The sequence below is a fragment of the Nematolebias whitei genome, chromosome 9 (assembly GCF_014905685.2).
Source record: "Nematolebias whitei isolate Nwh7 chromosome 9, NemWhi1, whole genome shotgun sequence".
In the NCBI taxonomy this organism is placed as follows: Eukaryota; Metazoa; Chordata; class Actinopteri; order Cyprinodontiformes; family Rivulidae; genus Nematolebias; species Nematolebias whitei.
This window is the reverse complement of record NC_056506.1, coordinates 28,306,304-28,322,402: the sequence shown is the minus strand read 5'-3', so window position 1 is coordinate 28,322,402 and position 16,099 is coordinate 28,306,304. Positions and strand designations below refer to the sequence as shown.

Here is a 16,099-nt window from a genome sequence, read left to right as displayed (position 1 = left end):
CGTGGTCTGTGGTTGTGTCAAGAGGGGCATCCGGCATAAAAATAATTGCCAAGTCCTCGTGTGAGTTAGTTCACTGTGGCAACCCCAGAAGAAGGGAGCAGCCAAAAGAAAAATAAATGAAAAAAAAAGAAGAAGAAAAATTAAATAGTCTTTGAAAAAACAGATGAATATTTGACACGAGAGCTGTTTTACAACAGTAGTTTTGGTCTTGGCTGTATTTGGAGTAGCTGTTAGCTCATCAGTCTGGTCAGATTTAATCTCCAAACTGAGGCCATTCAAAGAGCTATTTATTCCAGGTAAGATAATAATAATCACTTTTATACAGAGCACCACTTCAAAATGTTCAAACTATCCATATACTGGTAGTTTCTGCTAGTTTCCTGGCCTCACCTCAGTGGTGTAGTTACAGCGGTTCTAGGGAGACTGGCTTGTGGACAGCTGACTGCAGATGTAGTGGCATACCCTGCTCAAAAACAAGATATTCATTCAACCATTATTTATACAGGTTAGTCTCACTGAGTCACAAAGACTCATTTACAAGAGAGACCTGATTTTAACAAAGCACACAGATGAGGTACACACAACAGTAAACATTCATTCATATAAAATGAAAAGTAAATAAAAGAAGTGAATAAAAGAAGTGATCACTTATATGCTTGTCATGAGCATGAGAATGATTCAAGAAAAATCAAAATGTATGACTTATGTTGTTAGCATCCAAAGACAATTAAAACAATGTAAAAGCTGAAAGCAACTAAACTGAATGAGTCTTTTGTTTTGTTTAAAAAAAGTTATCTCTACCTGGCAGGTACTCGTCATCCTGATGCTCAGGGTTAGCTTTACATGGAGGTACAGCTGTTTCACTGGCACAGAGCAAGTTCTCGTCATCAAAGTCATCCCAGTCGTCCCATTCACTTCCCAGATCAAAGGTGACAGCTGGTGTTGGTGCATATGGGACATTTTTGCCTAAAGCTTCTTGTTTTGACGATGCTGTAGCCCAGTTTGAGTAAACTGATTGTCTTGTGTTATCCTGGTTTAAATGCTGTCGAGACCTCAGACTTCCACCATTTGTTTCTGGGATTCTCCAAGCTGACGAATCTGTACATAGAATAATTTAGATAAATAATTTAAGAACACAGTTATTGTAAATATAGCTACTAAATGAGATTTACAGGAAAATATTGTATATTATTGTTTGTGTAAAGTTTGTTTTCTTTAGTATCAAAAACTTTAAATCTCAAAACTTTAGCTAAGCTGAAGTAGTGTTCTGTAAAACATTATGAATGGTAATATTTTACTCTCCTAAAAAAGGAATGTAAGAAATTTCTCAGGTTCTTTTGGACATACTGTATAATAGGTACATTAGGTAAGAATCAATTCTAACTTGTGTCTTAGGGCACTTTGTCACTTGCAGCCTGACTTAAAAACACAAACTCACTTTAAATTGCATTAAAATAAAAAAGCCAAGATAAGTAAATGTCTGGCAGAAGTCAAAGAGTATGTGGCACTACAGAGGTTGTTTTATAATGCTACTGCTGGAGAATAATGGCACCTTATTTACGCAGCTCGTTTACCTCGCTCAAGATCATCCAGACCAGCTACGTCAGAGAGATGAGCACAGTCTTCAGCTGTCAGGTCAACATAGCCAGTTATATACTCGTTCTTCCCACACCTTCAGGTCAAACAACCACAACAAGAACAGCAAATATCAAAGTTTGCTCAAAGTCCATTGATTTACAATTATACTACCAAACTCTATGAGATACAAGTTACCAGCAAATGTTAAGGAAAATGTTGCAGTGAATGTTTAAGAAGTTAGATTTTCAAAGTAAGTACCAGGAGCCAGGACAAAGCCTTTCTTTAGGTTTGTAAGCAAACTTCTGCATGTCGACAGCCAAAGACTCCTCGTTCATTTTCATCTGAGGAATTAAAACAGAGCGTGAAACACTCATTTCGAGCTGGAACACAAAAAGACTGATTATTTCTGAAGCTAATACATTTTTTTGTTACTGAAGCATTTTTGATAATTACATGTTGTAAAGCAGAATTCAAAAAGATAATGATTATAATTATACAGAATATATGCTAGTACTTGTTAAGAGCTCTGCGTGGTCTGCTTAATTTCTACATTTTCTATAAAACAAAAACTTGTGATGTGTTTCAGTTTCTAATCTCCAAATAACAACTGTACAGGACCTCTGAAGGTCTTTAGAAAACATTAGACTTTGGCTGCTTATTTAGTATTTACTTTGTGTCTTTTCACAAACATTGTTTTTGATGATCTTTTGTTAGGCCAGCTGACTGCCTTACAGTGAATGATTCAGACGTTATGATGACATGAGTCCCCAACCACTGGTCCAAGGACCGCTACCTGTCCATGGATCATTTGGTACTAGGCTGCAATAACTTTTCTTCAAAAATGGATAAATTTTTTATATACAGTTGTCTGCAGGGTGCACGGTGGCACAACTGGTAGAGCTGCTGCTTCTCAGCGAGCAAGTTACCCTGGTTCAAATCCCAGTCCAGGGGCCTTTCTGGGTGGAGTTTGCATATTCTCTCCGTGCATGCGTGGGCTTTCTCCGGGTACTCCGGTTTCCTCCCACAGACCAAAAACATTCAAGTTAGGGTGATTGGTAACTCTAAATTGTCCCTAGGTGTGAGTGACAGAGAGAATGGTTGTTTCTCTGATTTGTCTCTGTGTGGCCCTTTGATGGACTGGAGACCTGTCCAGGGTGCCCCCGCCTCTCGCACAGTGATGGCTGGACATGGATACCTGTGACCCCTGTGACCCCTGCAACCCGAAAAGGAAGAAGTGGGTTAAAGTTAATGGATGGATAAATGTCTGCAAGGCATTTTATTCTGGAGTGAGCAAACTGATATTTGCTGTGACAATGCTGAGCTTGCCTCAGTAACCTGCACTGTGTGAATGCTGAGTCAGCGTTCTTTTGATTGGGGCGGCTGTGGTTGAGTGGTTAGAACAGGCACCTTCCAATGCAAAAGTTGGGGGGTTCAGTTCCACCAGCAGTCACATGCTGAAGTGTCCCTTGGCAAGACACTGAACCCCTCATTGCCTCCGATGTGTGTCCCATCAGTGTATGAATGTGATAAAGCACTGATTATTCTTTGTATAGATCTAGTAGAGTGCTGTATGAATGGGTAAATGAGGGCACAGATCGTGTTGTAAAGCGCTTTGTGTATCTTGACAAGATAGAAAGGTGCTGTACAAGTACAGTCCATTTACCATTAGATTTTCTGTTTATAGTTTATTTTATCTTTGGAGTTTTCTGCCCTTTTTATGCTTAACAGTTTAACAATTTAACAATTTACTTGTAAATTTGACAAGGGCAAAACGGTGGCGCAGTTGGTTGAGCTGCTGCCTCTCAGCAAAATCCTATGAGTTTGGGCCAGGCTGGGATTTTTAGGCCCAAATGCAACTCTACTTTATGTGTCCTTGTGATGGACTGGAGGTCCAGGGTGTCCCCCGCCTCTCACACAGTGATGGCTGGATATGGGCACCAGTGACCCCCGTGACCCGAAAAGAAAGAAGCGGGTCAAGATAATGGATGACCTCCAGATGGATGGATGAATTTAACAACTTACAGGTCAGCGTTAGGTGGTTAACAAAACTTTTTAATAACAAATGTACAAGTACTGGACTGTAAATGAGTATGCCGCTGTTTCAAAAATGTTTAAAAAATGTAAAACAACTTAAAATTTAACTTGGCCAGACCTTCAGAATTCCTAAACAACTTATCGTCAAAACCATTTCAAATAAATATCTGGCAGAAATTAAAATTTCAGCACAGGGCTGCACAAATATTAGTAAATAACCCAATCCGAGTTAGGACAGAAAACAGAACTGGTCTGATTTTCTTGTTTACCTTGAGTCGTTTGACAGGAGTCTGGACAAGCGCATCATTTCTGTTCTTCAGGTCTTTCAGGTAGGAAGAGAAACTGGTTTCATGGTTCACTGATCTCTTCTGACCCACTGCAACACCTACTTTACCTTGAGAGCAGATGAGAATGGATGTAGGCACAAAACTCGACTGAAAGGTACATAATGAAAATCAATTTACAAAATAAAATCCTGGGACAAAATGTTGTGTTTTACTCACAGCAATCATGGGCGCAAACACTTTTATTCTTGCAGAAATGGTTGCATTGCCTTTTACTGCCTGAATCTGAGAACAAAAAGAAACAAAAGTCTAAAATCTGCCTAAAGAAATACAAACCAGAGAAACATGTTCTGTGAAAATGTAGTAAGAGCGCTGAGTGCTGAATAACTTCTGAAGTTTTCTGATGAAGGTGAAATGGATATGTTAAAGCTAAGGGAAGCAGAAGGCTAGCTAGAAGCTAAAAATAGCAAAAGCCTTACTAAAAGCTAAAAACGGCAAAATTTTAGCCAGAAGCTAAAAGTAGCAAAAGATTAGCTAGAAGATAAAAGTAACAAGAGACTTACTAGAAGTAGCAAAGTTAAGTAAAAAAAAAAAAAAAGCAAAAGTCTAGCTAAAATATCAAACTGCTACGTAGAAGCTAAAAATATAAGAATGTTAGCCAGAAGCTACAAGTAGCAAAAGATTAGTGAGAAGATAAAAGTAACAAGCGACTTGCTCCAAGTAGCAAAGTTAAGTTAAAAAAGCAAAAGTCTAGCTAAAAATATCAAAACGCTACCTAGAAGCTAAAAGTATCAAACTGCTAAATAGAAGCTAAAAATATCAGAAGGTTAACTAGAAGCTAAAAGTAGTAAAAGTTTTACTAAAAGTTAAAAATAGCAAAATTGTAGCCAAATGCTCAAAGTAGCAAAATATTAGGTAGAACATAAGTAACAAGAGACTTAATAAAAGTAGTAAAGTTAAGTTAAAGAAATAGCAAAAGTCTAGCTAAAAATATCAAAATGCTACCTAGAAGCTAAAAGTAGCAAAAAGCTTGCTAAAAGTAGCAAACTCCTTCATAGAAGCTAAAATATCAGAAGATTAGCTAGAAGTTAAAAGTAGCAAAAGGCTACTAAGCTAAAAGTAGCAAATAAAGGTAAAAAGATCAAAACAATAGCTAAAAGTAAAATAAAAAGACAAAAATACAGCCAGTAGTTGAAGCAAATTTCAATAAGAGCAATCTTTTTAAAGAAAATTATGACAACTTTGTGTATTTCTATAGAGAAAATATTTGTAAACAAAGTTGAATATTTAAATAAAAAGTTACAAAAACCAACAGTCATAACCATAGGCGTCGCAACCATTATATGTGAAGGGGACAAGTCCCCCCACATTAAAAAAACGTTCATTTGGACCCCCCCACTTTTACTATAAAACATTAGTTCAGGTGGCGCATTTCTCTTTCTTCATGAACAAATCCATTCCACTTGATTAATAGGAGAATACTCAAGCTACTAAAACTCCACTCCAGGTTTTCCTGGTTACCTCCAACTCTCCACCGTCTCTTCCTGCCTCTTGCCTCGGCAGAAAACGCGCACAGGTGGAGGAGGTGGAGGTACCTGTGTTACTCGCTCGCCAGTTTAGCAGCTTAGTGTGGGCAGTAGTTGACCAAGGGGTTGATCATAAACATATATTCATGTTAGGAGGATGTTTGAGAGGAGCGCTACGTCTGTAGCATGTGAGCTGTAACTGTGACGCTGTCAGACGCTGCAGGTGTAAGAGACGCTGTGTGTTCAGGTGCATTAAAGTTGAAATGTCTTTAAAACCCCACACCTTATTGTCCTCAAGTTTCATGAGAAACATAATTTAGATGAGTAGTGTTGAACACAAGTAAAGAAAGTCCAGTGGTGATGTTTTTTATTTCTCTATAAAGACAAATAGTGCCGATCTGACGCTCTGTATTAAAGTGTATTAAAGTTAAAATGTCTTTAAAATCCACAGATGAATTTACACAAACTTGGTGAGAAACATGTATTAAATGTGTGGAATTAAAGGAAATCTAAGTGAAATGCTGCTTTTTTGTTCACTAGTGAATACCTTTTTTTACATGTGCACACACGCGCATGCGCGCACACACACCTACACACATCATTGTGTCCCCCCACATTACAGATGCTTCTGACGCCCTTGGTCATAACACTCATCTCCTCAATGTGCTGAAATGTAAAAGGCTAAAATATCTCAGTGTGCAGATGTAGTGTGCAGTATTTTTTAATTGAATATAGTTAAGAGTTCAAAAATGTATGAAAAATTAAAAACAGGAAAGCAGGAGTATGAATGTTGAATTGGCATTCACACAATTTCATGTTGAGATTATAAAATTGCAATTTCATGTTGAGATTATAAAACTGCAGTAGTAAAGTAGTTAAGTAATTGATACTGCCTTGTGCGTTCACAGTATAGATGTTTTCCTTCTGATTTGCAGATGGTGGCTTTACAGCGGAGTGCTGCAGTCTCTGTTCAGTATGAGTATCTGTCAAGCTGCATGGAGTTTCACTTCCAAACGTCTTGGCTGCTGAGAAGTACACACTGAACTTCTGCTGGATGTCCAGTCCCACTACACAGAACAAAATACAAACAAAAAATAATAAAAAGTTTAACAATGATAAAGTCTGTTTTCCAAATGTTGACTTTTAATACAGCAAAACTAAGAATAATGATGTTAAATGATATGATTTGTTGGCATTTATTGGTAAACGTAATATAAAAAAACTTTTTTTCCCAAGTTATGTAAAAATAACAATTATTAGGCTTAAATTGAAAACTGGTGTAGGAAAGTTGTCATAACTCAATGATGGTGCTGTAACACAACAAATGAGGCACTTGTGATTTTTATTATTAACCTTTATTTAACCAGGCAAATCCCATTGAAATCACAGATCTCTTTTGCAAGGGAGGCCTAGACCTGAAGGCAGCCTAACATGCAGGTTTTTGGTCTGTGGGAAGAAACCGGAGTACCCGGAGAAAACCCACGCAAGCACAAGAAGAACATGCAAACTCCACACAGAAAGACCCCAGGTCCAACTGAGGATTGAACCCAGGACATTTTTGCTGTGAGGCAACAGTGCTAACCACTGAGCCATCATGCTCAAGTGATTTTCTCGTTATCTAAATAAAGGCCTAGCTTTCCTTTAAAGAATGCATATCACCCACTGCCTTTCATCCCAGAGTTTTAGACTGAAGCCATCTTAAAATGGGAAATGATGGAGCCTGCTTTGTTAAACCTTACATTTAATATTATGCATCTCATAATAAGCTCAGTCCTCACCTCCTTCTACAGGTGTGCAGTGGGGAGCATCCTGTGCTCCAGCATCAACGAGTGACATGGAGGCTGCACAGCTGCAGAAAGAAAAGCTTTGCAGAGAGTGGTGAAGGCTGCACAGAAGACTGTTGGAGTCAGTCTCCCCACCATCACAGACATCTACACCTCCAGATGCAGGAAGAGAGCCACCAGCATCATGAAGGACCCCACTCACCCAGCACACACTTTTTGCTCCGCTCCCCTCAGGAAGGAGGTTGAGGAGCATTAAGTGTAGAACCACTAGACTGAGGAACAGCTTATACCCTGAGGCTGTTAGACTCATGAATCTCTAACCAGAATCAGCACTATGAAAAATCACATCATGTTGCTGCTGATCTGTTTCATGTTGATGTGTTCATGCGTGCTCATCTGCTCACACAGACTCATGTTTGTGCTGCTGTTCGGCGTATTGTGTTTATTGTTTTTATGCTACTAGTGCTTAGTGTATTTTTAGCTGATGTTTTTTTTAGTTCATACCTTAAATCTTATTACTGTTTTTCTTTTACATTTTATTGTTGGATGTAACTGGGACCCTTTGTACATAATTTCGTTTCACGACATGTACCACATGTGGTGCGAATGACAATAAAGGATATCTATCTCTCTATCTCTATAGTTGAATCAAACTGAATGCAGTTCAGCAAAAAAATCTAGAAACGTTTCGTCTCTCATCCGAGAGACTTCCTCAGTCTGAGGTGCTGTTTTCAGCTCATTCTCTTAAATAGCACCTTCTCAGAGTGGATCAACCAGTTTTGCTGCTGACAACCAAAACCAGCTGCTCACATGCTCAAGAAGGACCATCAGCCTAACAATGGATCATTAGCACACTGATGGCTGTTTACTACTCACAGAGGGCTGAGTGATACTAGCAATCACAGCATTGTAAGAGGGGGACAGTTGAACCCGGAGGCCTCCACCCCTGTTTAATGATGGACGGTTTCTTTTCACAAAGATGGCCTCCTTTACTCCTCTCTCAAACCACTGTTCCTCTCTGTCCAGGATGTGAACATCTTCATCCCTGAAAGAGTGACCGCTGGCCTGGAGATGAGTGTAGACCACAGAGTCCTGGCCTGATGATGTTGATCTTCTGTGCTGGGCCATCCTTTTGGCCAATGGCTGTTTAGTTTCCCCGATGTAAGACTAATCACAGCCCTCCTGACACTGAACAGCCACTTTAGGGGAAACTAAACAGCCACTGGCCAAAAGGATGGCCCAGCACAGAAGATCAACATCATCAGGCCAGGACTCTGCGGTCTACACTCATCTCCAGGCCAGCGGTCACTCTTTCAAGGATGAAGATGTTCACATCCTGGATAGAGAGGAACGATGGTTTGAGAGGGGAGTAAAGGAGGCCATCTTTGTGAAAAGAAATCGTCCATCATTAAACAGGGGTGGAGGCCTCCGGGTTCAACTGTCTCCCTCTTACAATGCTGTGATTGCTAGTATCACTCACTAAGCACTTTGGTAACAGTTTCTGTTTTAAATGTGCTCTATAAATAAATCTGACTTGACTTGACTTGACTCAGCCCTCTGTGAACAGTAAACAGCCATCAGTGTGCTAATGATCAATTGTTAGGCTGATGGTCCTTCTTGAGCATGTGATCAGCTGGTTTTGGTTGTCAGCAGCAAAACTGGTTGATCCACTCTGAGAAGGTGCTATTTAAGAGACTGAGCTGAAAACAGCTCCTAAGACTGAAGAAGTCTCTTGGATGAGAGACGAAACGTTTCTAGATTTTTTTGCTTTGTTTTGTTTTTTGGTTTTTTTTGAATGTCCAGAGGACCAGACTGAACTTTTTTGGATTTTTCTACCTGGATTATTGAGCATGCATCAGGATAGTATGTGATGTGTTTTAATTGTCTTTTCTCAGACACAAATCCTGTTTTAAAGACATCAGGTTTATTTCTGGATGAAGTCCTGCTCAGTAAACACCTTAATTATTATTAAATAATCCTCAAAAAATTGTTCTCAGTAAAGACCCCATTTAGAGGAGAAGTAAAATCTGCACACTCTACACTGCTACTGTACATGTCCATCAGCTCACATTTCAGTTGTTTTCAGCAGACCGCTGGATGGGTAACATGCTAACACTGTTAGCTCATGTCATTTGCTAAGGAAAACAAAAGCTTCAATTTCTTGTTTGTTCATTTGACTATTGTGTCCTTGGTCTCTTCACTTCATTTCCAGGTTTTCTCAAAAACATTGGTAAAATAAGGACAAGAAAGAAAATAATCCACCATATTTATGCCAACATTCACTATTGCTTCTTTTGTCTTCTCATCCCAGTCTATGGTCCACAAGCACAGGGTGGGGGGTGGGGGGGCGTCTTGTTACGTACACTCTAATTGGCTAAAGCATATGTGTCAAACTCAAGGCCCGGGGGCCAAATATGACCCTCGTTGACATCTTATCTCGCCCCCAAGATGATATCTGAAATGTAAAATACTTCTATCTCTTGAATTTTTTCAGTAATCTTTTATTATGATGTCGAAAGCACAACAGAGAAAATCCAATGAGACCAATCAAACTCTTGTTGAGGAACTTGTGACCAAGAAAAGATGCTGGGTATCTGATTTGAGTTAAGCCCCCAGTATACTCCCACGTACGTCCATACGTGGAGGTACGCACGTACGTACGCGGAGGTACGAGCGTACCCCCCAGGGCATGTCCGTGCAAAGCTAAATTTTTACGACCGCATACGCATATGACGTGGTGTCGCACAATAAACTGCCCGGCGACGGACTGTTTGACAAGACTGTCAACAAGGAAGAGGGCCGGCAATGGAGGAGGGGGCGTACCAAAGAGACCATCTTATCACAAGCAGAACTGGTTTGTTCCGCTTTGGAGTAAGCTGTTGGGGGAAGAATCAGTTTTGTTGTGTGTTTCCTTGACTGATGAAGCCTTCAGGATCAAAGGTGAAACGTTTCAACACAAAAAAAAGAAACTGTCCAGATGACCTGACTGAAAAATGTTGGATTGTATACCTGGATTATTGAGCATGGACTTTGTTGTTAACATATAAACACAGAACACCGCTGCGGCTGAGGCTGCCAGCGCTCGTTTATTAATATTTTCCGACCTGTCAATCAATCCAGTAGGCGTGTCAGCAAATGACCAATCGGCGACCTCAATTTTTCCCGAAGGTAAACGGCCCTTGTCTGTGAAGCTGCTCTGCAGCTGCTCAGGGTGGACGCTTGAGTATCAAGTCTGAACCCTCTGCGTACAGTACACACGTACGTACGTTCACGCGTACAGTACACGCGTACGTACGTTCACGCATACGTACGCAGGAGGATACCGGGGGCTTTAATGTAGATTCTAAAATTGGTCCTTAGTTTGAAAAAGGTTTTAATTTTGGCCCCCTTTTGTAAGTGAGTTTGACACCCCTGGGCTAAAGGCTTTGACCTTTTGGCTGAGTAGATATAACTCAATCAGCAAATCAGGTGTGGGTGGGTGGTGCTAACACCTCTCAATCACCCAACTCTATGAATGAGAATAATAAAAGTTTATGCTGCTGTTTGGGCTGTGAAAAACTAGGCTGTGACCCAGAAAAGATAATGGACGGATGGATGTTTGGTGCTGATGCTGTTCTAGACTTCACCAGAATCTGAAACAACCACTTTAAAATTTGTTTGACGGTAATTTTATTGTTAATTTTATTATTACCAAGGAGGTTATGTTTTTGGTAGCTCCTGTCTGTCTGTCTGTCTGTCTGTCTGTCTGTCTGTGCACAAGATTCCTCAAAATGTTATGAATGTATTTTCAGGAAATTTTCAGGAAATGATGATGTTCTCACAAAGACAAAAATGATTTCATTTTGGTGGTGATCTGGATCACCAACTGGATCTAGGAAATTAGAATTGTTTAAAGGATTCTTGTCTATCTGTGCACAAGATGTTAGCGTGAAAGAACCTAGTGTCTTGGTGGAGGTATGCACTCTCTGAGTGCTTCTAGTTGTAAATGTTATGGAGCCCATAGCTCATTTAAACCAGCCAACCTAAAAAACACACACAAACATGAAAAATAAAAATAATATTGCTGCCATTCACCTTTCAGTGGCAGGTAATACTTAGGAGGCTTTGAAAGAACACAACATTTTAATAGTTTACTCCTATAATTTATGTGAACCCCAAAAAATATTTGTGCATCTCTTGAATATATTTCTGTGCTACAATTTAAATGGATTCCTATGGCTTACCATATTCTGAACTGATGACGTTGACGCTGATGTCATCTCCTTGGGAAGCCTTTGCCACTTCTATCTTCTTTGACCAGCTGCCACACTTTAGCAGCAGCAAGTCGCTACAAACAGAAAAATATTATGATTAACTTCAGTTTTGTTTTCTACAGTTCCCAAAAGTCTCTGTTCTCTGATTTAGTGACTGTACATGCAAAAGAAAACAGAAAGAAAGAAAGGATTTAATAATTAATTTGAAGTCTTTCTCACGTGAGTTTCTGAAGATAAATTGTGTTGTTATCTGAGTTGCCAATGATCAGGGAGACATAGTGATGGTCTGGAGCTGTTCTCCTGCACTGCAGCTCTGCCTGGTTTTTAAGGGTCACCTTGACCACAATCTCAGCAGTGGCACTGCTGTACCTGGGAAGCTACAGAATAAAACCGATTTAGAGAAAGAAGAGCGGGAAAATGGGTAGTTCACTACAGATGTTGAAAACTGCAGTGTTTTCCTTACTGTTATACAAGAAGGGCGCCCCGCCCTGTCAACAGAACTGAGTGCCCTGCCTAATATGCTCTCACGCTATCTCAAGGGTTTTTCACAGACTTTAAGTCCAGGTGGGCATGTTCTGTTTACTGGGAGATGTTCCCATGTAATGCAGAGAGTATAAAGTGTGACACTCAGAATTAGAGTTGAAGTCTGCTGTGGATCCTGATCCGATGCCCAGCCTGAATTGATGTTACCTTTTTACTCGGACTGAAACGGCTTCCCAATCTGGTGTCACGGTGAGGGGCTTTTTACATCAATATCTGATTTGTACTGAATGTACTTGTGCTTTGCTGTATCTGTGGCGGTGTAATAAAATGACACTTATTATTCTAGCAGAAACAGCCTGTGACTTTTTATTCATTGTTCCGACCGTTCACCTGACCCTGTATTTTGTTTAAGATAATTTCATAGAACACCGGAGAAAACCCATGCATGCACGGAGAGAACATGCAAACTCCACCCAGAAGGCCCCTGAACCGGGGTTTGAACCAAGGACCTGCTCGCTGAGAGGCAGCAGCTCTACCAGTTGCGCCACCGTGCTGCCCCAGATCATGACAGTGCATCAATATTTTCAAGTTTTGACCAAAACAGCTTTAGCTCCATCCCTTCTCAACATCAGCTGACCTTAGTTCAAAACCCAGACACGAGAGGCAGTGGGTAACAAGCATTCCTTCAAGAAATGTTTGGCTTTTTAATTCCTGAAATGTTTTAGGTTAATGTAATTTGATGCTTTCGGTTCATTTGTGCACTAGAATTAATAAAAAGTTTAGGTTTTTACTAAAACATCACAATAAAGATTAGCAAAGAAAAAGTTTAAAGTATGACAAATATAAGATCACTACCTCAATAGTAACAGTTTGCTCTAATATTTACCTGCTCCAGTGTAATGCTGTACTTTGGGAGGTGCGTTACAGATTCTCTGATTTGGTTTCCAAACGGTGGATGCCTGTTGACAATCTGTTGGACAGAAGTTGACCAAAGTTACATTTAACAGAATTATACGGTTATTACAGAAACACGAGCAACCCTTAAATCCTGAAATCCAAAACAGCAAAAGGAGTTTCCCTTGAATACAAACTCAAACTGTGTGGCTCAGATATGGCCTGTGTTACAGTCTTTAGGTCTATGAGATATTGTTTGAAATGTATTAGAATAAGGCTGCCAATCTGTCACAAATCGAGTCTTTGTAATTTTTGGAGGCGATCAAAAACATTTTCAAGACAAGAAAGATAAGTTTGAATTTTTCAGTAATTTTGGTTTTGATGTGAAAAAGGAACAAAGAACATCAAGATCAAATTTTGACTGAACATCAACAGCAATCCAACTCTTTATTTTTATTTAGGTGGCTTTACTTTGTAGAAATCTTTTTTCACTTTGACGTGAAATAATTATTTTTTTAAACACATTTTCTTGTCAAAAATCCTAATTTATACTGACCATGATTGATTTATAATGACAGTAAAGTATAAAACATCCAAATAGGGTGAATACTTTTTATAGTGCAACCACATCAAACTTTAGCTCAGTGTTTGTAAAACATTTTGTAACATTGTGTGTGCTGGCTAAGGTCGATTAGCTGTGGCAGCCATTTTGAATCTGGTGAACTACAAAACTAGTATAATTGTAGAACTCCATCCAATAAGTACTTTGTGAAAGTATTATTAAAATCTATCCAAAGGTTCATGTGATACTGTATATCCACACAGACCCACACAAACTCACAAGAGCAAACCCATTATGGCCTTTTTGTCATAAAAAAAACTCAGGTCAACTTATGTTTTTCAATAGATAGTAACAAAGATTGGGTATTAGCTTTGATCAAGATTTTAATTTAGTCACCCCCTATGTGTGTATAAGTTTAATTTAGCAAACTGACCAGCTCCAGCTCCCTGGGGTTGGTTTGCTCTATTTTGGTGAAAGTGGTGAGTCCAGCGTTTACCATTGCTGTAGACAGAGACTGACCTGAAACACACAATGTGTTAATATTAAATTGTTTTAAACTACTTTACAAAGAAAGAAATATTAGCTTAATAATTTCATTAGTAACAACTACAAAGCAGAACTTTACAACTTAAGAACACAAAAATAGGTTAAAAAATACTTATAGTGCTGTATTTTTGATTAGGTCCTTTTGAGTGAATTCTTATGAAGCATTCGTACTATTGTCATCCATTTTTCTTCCATAAGTTTTTCAGTGCGTTTCTCGTCCCGTAGTTTTCAAGCTATTTAAAAAAATCATATCAAAATGTTCAGCTCCTTCAGGACAATCCTGATATTCATTTTACATCCTTCAAATCTTTAGATCTGTTTACCAACTTTTACTACTCCTTTCACATTTTGTTCTGCTTCAACTTCTTTCAGCATTTTTTTGTGCAAATTTAAACACGTTTTTCAGCTATTTTCAGCAAATTTCAGTTTTTTTTTAATCCTTTCAGATTTTTTCTGCTAACTACAACATTTTTGTGCTTCTTCTAACTTCTTTCTGTTAATTTCAGCTTGTTATGCTCCTTTCAGCTTATTCATGCAAGTTTCAGCTTTTTCTATTATTTCAGCTACTATATACTGGTAGCTGTTTTTATGTTAATTTAAGGTTTTTCAGCTAATTCCACATTTTTTGCACTCAATTCAACTTTTTTCAGCATAATTCAACACAAATGTGCTCTCTCCACTTCTTTTTGGTAATTTAAGCTTCTTCTGACTTTTTATCCACTTTTCAGCTGTTTTTGCTCATTTCAGCTTTTTCAGCTAATTTCTACTTTTTGTGCTCATTTCTGCTTCTTTCAGCCTTATTGGACAAAAATGTTCTTGCTGCTTTCTTCTGTTAATTTAGGTTTGTATACCTTTTCAGCTACTTTAAAAAAAATGATGATTATTATTATAGTTAATTTCAGCTGTTTTCAGATAAATTAAAGTTTTTCATGGACATTTTTGCTACTTTCAGCCTAAGTAAATTCTTTATGCTAATTTCAGCTCATTATGCTTCTTTCATTTTTTTTTAAACTAGTTTCACACTTTTCAGCTACTATTTAGTTATTTTACGCTAATTTTAGCTTTTTCTGCTAATTTCACTTTTTTTTAGCTCATTTCAGCTCTCTCCACTTCCTTCTTGTAGGTTAAGCTTCTTTCTGCCTTTTCATCTACCTTTTAGATGTTTTTTTGTTGCTAATTTTAGCTTTTTTTGGCTGATTTCCTCATTTTATGCTCATTTCTGCTTATTAAAACCTACCGTAATCCAGCAAATATGTGTTCTATCTGCTTTCTTCTACTATTTTAGAGTTGTTCTTCCATTTCAACTACATTTCAGCAGTTTTTCCAGCAAGTTCTTCTGCTATAAGGACCCCACTCACCCAGCACACACACTTTTTGCCCCACTCCCCTAAGGAAGGAGGTTGAGGAGCATTAAGTGTAGAACCACTAGAGTGAGGAACAGCTTCTGCCCTAAGGCTGTTAGACTCATGAATCTCTAACCAGAATAATCACTGTGAAAAAAAAATCACATCATGTTGCTGCTGATCCGTTTCATGTTGCTGCTGATCTGTTTCAATGTTTATGTGTTCATGGGTGCTCATCTGCTCACACAGACTCATGTTCATGTTTGTGCTGATGTTCGACGTAATGTTTTTTATGCTATTAGTGCTTAGTGTATATTTAATTGATGTTTTGCTTGGTTCATATCTTAGATTTTATTACTGTTTTTCTTATACATTTTATTGTTGGATGTAACTGGGACCCTGTGTACATAATTTCGCTCCACCACATGTACCACATGAGGTGCGAATGACAATAAAGAAACTCTGACACTGAATAAGCATTCACACTGCATTTTTGCAAGAAATGCAATTTTTCTAGTTATTATTATTATTATTATTATTATGGACAGTTTAACTAAACCAGAACAGTGTATTCACCTATCTTTTCCAGTTGCTTGGAGACATAGGGTGAGTTTTCCCAAAGCTTAGCTCTGAAGCACTTAGCCAGGATCAGGGAGTTAAGAACAGCAGTAAAGACAGTCTTGGACTGATGGCTCAGGAACTCTGACAGGCCTGCCAGGATCAAAACACAAGCAAAGTTAATTAATTTATTATTACATTTATGTATTTTTATGTGTTATTTACTATTGGTATTTTTTAAGCGTTCTTATGTT

The 16,099-nt window shown here is 38.6% G+C and overlaps 1 protein-coding gene across 1 annotated transcript in view; it reads right to left on the bottom strand.

The window, feature by feature from the left end:
- Positions 1-644: 644 nt before the first annotated feature.
- The window catches only part of hfm1 (helicase for meiosis 1), a 30,070-nt gene continuing 14,615 nt past the window's right edge, over positions 645-16,099 (bottom strand). Inside the window, exons 24-35 of the mRNA XM_037681300.1 lie at positions 15,864-15,998; positions 13,832-13,917; positions 12,829-12,912; positions 11,679-11,836; positions 11,430-11,533; positions 6,316-6,489; positions 4,116-4,181; positions 3,882-4,006; positions 1,837-1,919; positions 1,575-1,672; positions 802-936; positions 645-655 (exon numbers count right to left, since the gene is read on the bottom strand). Of these exons, the coding sequence (XP_037537228.1) occupies positions 645-655; positions 802-936; positions 1,575-1,672; positions 1,837-1,919; positions 3,882-4,006; positions 4,116-4,181; positions 6,316-6,489; positions 11,430-11,533; positions 11,679-11,836; positions 12,829-12,912; positions 13,832-13,917; positions 15,864-15,998 (1,259 nt within the window). The remainder of the gene's footprint in view (positions 656-801; positions 937-1,574; positions 1,673-1,836; positions 1,920-3,881; positions 4,007-4,115; positions 4,182-6,315; positions 6,490-11,429; positions 11,534-11,678; positions 11,837-12,828; positions 12,913-13,831; positions 13,918-15,863; positions 15,999-16,099) is intronic.